Below are 4,998 nucleotides of genomic sequence, written 5' to 3'. Positions count from 1 at the left end.
GAGGATGTAGGAGAGAGATGGAGCCAGTGATGGAGGATGTAGGAGAGAGATGGAACCAGTGACATTGTTGTATATGAGAGTTTTGTGGAATAAATGAATATAAACAAAGAGACTGCTGGGTTGGACATTATTGGAAATCACATGGCCTTTGAATCGAGCATGAACAGGAAGTGAACACTCATCACAGGACTGTACACCGATGCAGTGACACATCCAACGGTTAGATCTTCTGCATCTGAAACGAGGATCAAAACTATGCTTCTTAAAATTGCCTTCCCTTTTGTACCCACTGTTGCCTGTGTACTCAGTGTCCAATACATATTGAGCGAGGGGAACTGAAAGTTTAAAATAATATCAGCACACCAGGGATAATGGAGGTCACTTGACAATATCAGGAACACGAACCCTAACAAAATTCTCCAACTTCCCAACATCTTTCAGAATCTAAGATACTGAAACTAACATCAAGTAAACCTCTCTAGCACTGATTGAGATGTAAAATTTTGTTCCGGTGAATGTTGAGATTCCATGAATTTTCCATAACTGGGGAGTCTCTCACCGTGCCTCAAAACCCTCTCTCTGTGCCTTAGGATCCTCAGTGTCATGACACATACCTCCTTCTCTGAGATGTACAACTGATCTGTCTTTAAGATCACGTAGCGGTTTTTCCAAATCTCCCGGAATATTCCTCTCCCGCAGTATTTGCGAATCCAGCCAGACTTTTCGGGTTGGCTTGGAGGCTGATTGCCTTCCTGGGTGCCCTGGACAGTGAAAGAAATCCGCAATGTTAGTGCCTGGAGAGTTAGCTGCTCTCACTGGCCTCTTCCCCATTGAGCTTATTCGGTTTCCCTTCGCTCCCTCCCCCCTTTAAAAAGAAAAACTTCCGGTTTATTTTCTCCAATCCTGCACATATAAATAAGATGGGACAGAATGAGGAAGATGAAGCTTGACTCTTAGACTCAGTGCCCAGCCCCAGCCCCAGCCGCAGACTCAGACCCCAGACCCCATCTCCCAGCCCCCAGCCCCAAATCTGAAATCCCAGCCCCCAGCCCCAGCCCCCAGCCCCCAGCACCAAGTCTGAAATCCCAGACGCCAGCCCTGGACTCCAGCCCCCAGCCCCATCCCCCAGCCCCCAGCCCCAAATCTGAAATCCCAGCCCCCAGCCCCAGACCCCAGCCCCCAGCCCCCAGCCCCAAGTCTGAAATCCCAGACCCCAGCCCTGGACTCCAGCCCCCAGCCTCAGACCCCAGCCCCAAGTCTGAAATCCCAGACCCCAGCCCCCAGCCTCAGACCCCAGACCCCAGCCCCAAGTCTGAAATCCCAGACCCCAGCCCCCAGCCTCAGACCCCAGACCCCAGCCCCAAGTCTGAAATCCCAGATCCCAGCCCCGGACTCCAGACCCAGCCCCCGCCCCCGTCCCCCGCCCCCCGCCCCAACCCCCCGCCCCCGGCCCCCACCCCCGGCCCAGACCCCAGCCCCAGATCGCAGACCCCAGAGCCCAGCTCTCAGAACCAGGCACCCTCACCCACCTCCTCCCCGAGACTCAGACTCCGACCACAAAGCGAACCTCCCCCCTCCCCCCTGAACAAGCCCAGCTCTCAGACCCCGGCCCTTGAGCACCACTCACCCTCTTATTCGGCAGCGTCTTCTTCATCATTTAACAGCCCCAGCGCTGGGTCCCGGCTCCGGCTGGAGATGGCTCAGGGAGCTCCTGTTCTCTGCGTTCTCGATCTGTCAGTCTTTCCCTGTCTCTAGCCACCTCACTGCGCTCCACTTATCTATTCCTTGTATGTTCCTTCTGCCTTTATTTTCTCTCTCCGAGTCGCTGACCCTTTTCTCGATTCTATTTCTCTAAATCCATCTCTGCTTGTCTTTATTCTGTCTGTATCTCACTGCTCGTTTCTCTGCTTCCCTGGGTAATTCTCAGTGTTTGTCTCTGTTTCGCTTAGTGGGTAGTATCCGTTCTATTGCATTTCTTGTTTTCCCACTCACCATGTCAGTCTGAATGGCTGGATGGCAGCCTTCCTTGTTGCCTCTGTGTTCCTGCCTCTAACTCATCCTGTACAAGCCAGTGTGTGGGGGCCGGATTTTTTGCTGCTTTCAGAGGAAGTTGACGTTAACCCATTGAGGGCTGTGAACTCACAGTCTGTCTCAGCTTGAACCTTCTTTCTTGTCTGTATAGCCAATGTTAACTGAAACATGGAGAATGGAGGCCAGCCAAACAAGCCCTGGAGTAGGAGTCCAAGGGTAACAGACGATGGCTATAGGCTTCAGTAGCAGCTAGGTTGAGGCAGGGGAAATGTTACCAATCTGTAAGGAAGCCATCCAGATGATGGAAAGGATACAGGATTGAAAACTTAGCAGGGAGTCAAATAGGATACTATAATTCTGCTAAGTCTCTTTGAAAGTCACAGTGGCCAGGGAGAGGTTTGGTATTGGTAGCTGGGAAACTGAATTTATGATAGAAACTAAAGATAAGGATTCCTTCTTTCCAGGACCTAAATTTCAGCTCATCCATCGTTGGATGTTGGACAACCAATGTGACAAATGCAGACTCACAATCTCAGAGGAAGGGACCTGCCATTTCAGGCTGAGATGAGAAACGTTTTCAATCATATGGGTCATGAATCGAGAACAGAGAGTTGTGGATAGCAGACTTTGGACGTAAAACATAGGAGCAGGAGTAGACATATAGCACCCCCCCCCCCCAAGCATGATCAATATTAATCTACCTCAACTTCACTTTAACCCTTGCTCACCGCATGCTTTAATTTATTGAGACCCCAGAAATCTGTATATCACAACCCTAAACATACTCACCAATGAAGCATCCATAAACCTCCAGGGCAGAGAATTCTAAAAACTCAAAATCTTTTGACTGAAGAAATTTATCTTCATCTAAGTTCTAAATAATTAACCTATTACCCTGGGCCTCTGTCCCAGCTCCATACGTTCGAGATTCCCCAGAAAGAGGAAAGCTGTCTCCCCTTTTATCTTTGAATGAGATCAATGTTTATTTTTCGAAACCTCAGAGAACACAGACCCAATGTACACAGCTTCCCGTCATAGGCAAACCCTCTTGTCCCAGGAACCAATGTAGATGTATTGATTATGTACAAAACAAAGACTCATCAATTTTTATCTACTAATTTGGCTATTATGGACATGGTATGGGAAATCTGAAGTCAAAGTTCAGCCATGATTGTACTGAGTGGCAGGCTGGCTTGAAGTGCCAAATGACACACATCTGCTCCTATTTCTCATGTGCTTAGTCCAAAGAAACTGAAGCAGTCAAATATTGATGGTGAGGTAGCACTGGTTGTAACCAGTGTACATGTGGAACCTATTGTGTTTTAAAATGATGTCACTAAGGGGCAGCTTGTAAAAGCAAGATAGAATAGAGTCAAGCAACATTCCTTGAGAACCAACAAAGGTAATTGTGCAGGAATGGGAGGCGAAGTCATTTCAGGAGATTCTCTGGCTATGTCTGAATAGACCAGAAATGCAGCAAAAATTCATATTCATTTGCTGTGGGAAATAGACTTACTGTCTTCTGCTTCAAGGAGCAGTCTGAGGAGTTTCAGTGGAAACTCTACAGATTACTGACCTTGATCTCTTGTATGTGTCCCCTGTCTAGGGTACATTTTTGGAATCATTATTTCATATTTCAAAACATCTCCACTACTTCCTCCTTTAATACCAATCTATTTTCATCTGCCATCACTGTGTCCATTTCTGTTTTCATTTGTGAAGACTTGTGGAACTCTTCTTTAGAGGCATTGTGTAAATATTTGGTATTTTTTGTATGATATACAGTCAAGACAGCATAGAGGGAGCTTTACTCTGTATCCATGGTGTATTTACCCTGGGAGTATGTGATGGGACATGAGCTTTCTTTTATTCAGTCAGGAGATGTGGCCATTATTGGCTGGGCCAGCTTTTTTACTTGGAAGTAAACTGAGAGGAATTGCAAACTGTGAGAAGCACAATGTGGAACATCAAAAAGACATTGACAAGTTGATGGAGTGAGTGGACACGTAGCAGATAAGATTCAATGCCAAGAAGTGCAAGATGATGCACTTTGGTTGGAAGAAATTGAAACACAATATAAAATAGTGGGTTTAATTCTAAACGGAGTGCAGGAGCAAAGGGACCTAGATGTATGTCTGCACAAACCATTGAAGGTGACAGGACCCGAGCAATCAGGTGGTAAACTCTCCACTGGTTGGACTCATACCTGGCACTAGAAAGATGGTCGCGGTTGTTGGAGGTCAGTCATCTCAGCTTCAGGACATCTCCGCAAGAGTTCCTCAGGGTAGTGTCCTGGGCTCAATCATTTTCAGCTGCTTCTTCAATGGCCTTGCCTCCACCATAAGTTCAGGGCAGGGATGTTCGTCGATGACTCATGTTGGAGGGAAGGTCGGAGAATCATACAGCACTGGAGAGGCCAGATTATTGATGAAGCAGCTAAAGACAGTTGAGCCTAGGATACTCCCCTGAGGAATTCCTGCTTGGAGTTCTGGATCTGAGATAACTGACCTCCAACAACCACACCATCTTCCTTTTCGAAAGATTTCCCCTGATACCTGTTTTACTAAAGCTTCTTGATGTCATACTCAGTCAAGTAGGGCTTTGATGTCAAGGGCAGTGTTCTGTCTAATTTGTTTCTTCTGTGTGGTCTTCCGAGGTCCATGCATGGCAGCAATTTCTGGAACTGGAAGTAAAAGCTGTGATCCATACCCTCGCACCAATTGCTGTGTGTGGAACATTGGAGCAGCTGCATGCAGCTTAAAGGAAACACTGGTAAAGAGCACTTCCACCTCGCCTCAGGAACTGAGCTCTTTTGTCTATGTTTGGACCAATGAGGTCAGGAACAGAGGAGTCCTGGCACAATCTAAACTGAGTTCTGGTGAGGTTATTTCTTTGCCAGTGACACTTGGTAGCACTATCAATGACCCTTTGCATCACTTTGCTGTTGATCTAGAGTAGATTGAAAGT

The 4,998-nt window shown here is 47.2% G+C and overlaps 1 protein-coding gene across 1 annotated transcript in view; it reads right to left on the bottom strand.

The window, feature by feature from the left end:
* LOC109925782 (pleckstrin homology domain-containing family O member 1-like) overlaps positions 1 to 4,265 on the bottom strand; it is a 31,561-nt gene extending 27,296 nt beyond the window's left edge. Inside the window, exons 1-2 of the mRNA XM_048620323.1 lie at positions 1,628 to 4,265; positions 615 to 761 (exon numbers count right to left, since the gene is read on the bottom strand). Coding sequence (XP_048476280.1) covers positions 615 to 761; positions 1,628 to 1,657 — 177 coding nt within the window. The 5' untranslated portion in view covers positions 1,658 to 4,265. The remainder of the gene's footprint in view (positions 1 to 614; positions 762 to 1,627) is intronic.
* Positions 4,266 to 4,998: the final 733 nt, after the last annotated feature.

Source organism: Rhincodon typus, chromosome 46, assembly GCF_021869965.1.
Source record: "Rhincodon typus isolate 14 chromosome 46, sRhiTyp1.1, whole genome shotgun sequence".
Taxonomy (NCBI): domain Eukaryota; kingdom Metazoa; phylum Chordata; class Chondrichthyes; order Orectolobiformes; family Rhincodontidae; genus Rhincodon; species Rhincodon typus.
Note: the sequence above shows the minus strand (reverse complement) of the source record. Positions and strands in the feature narration are given on the sequence as shown.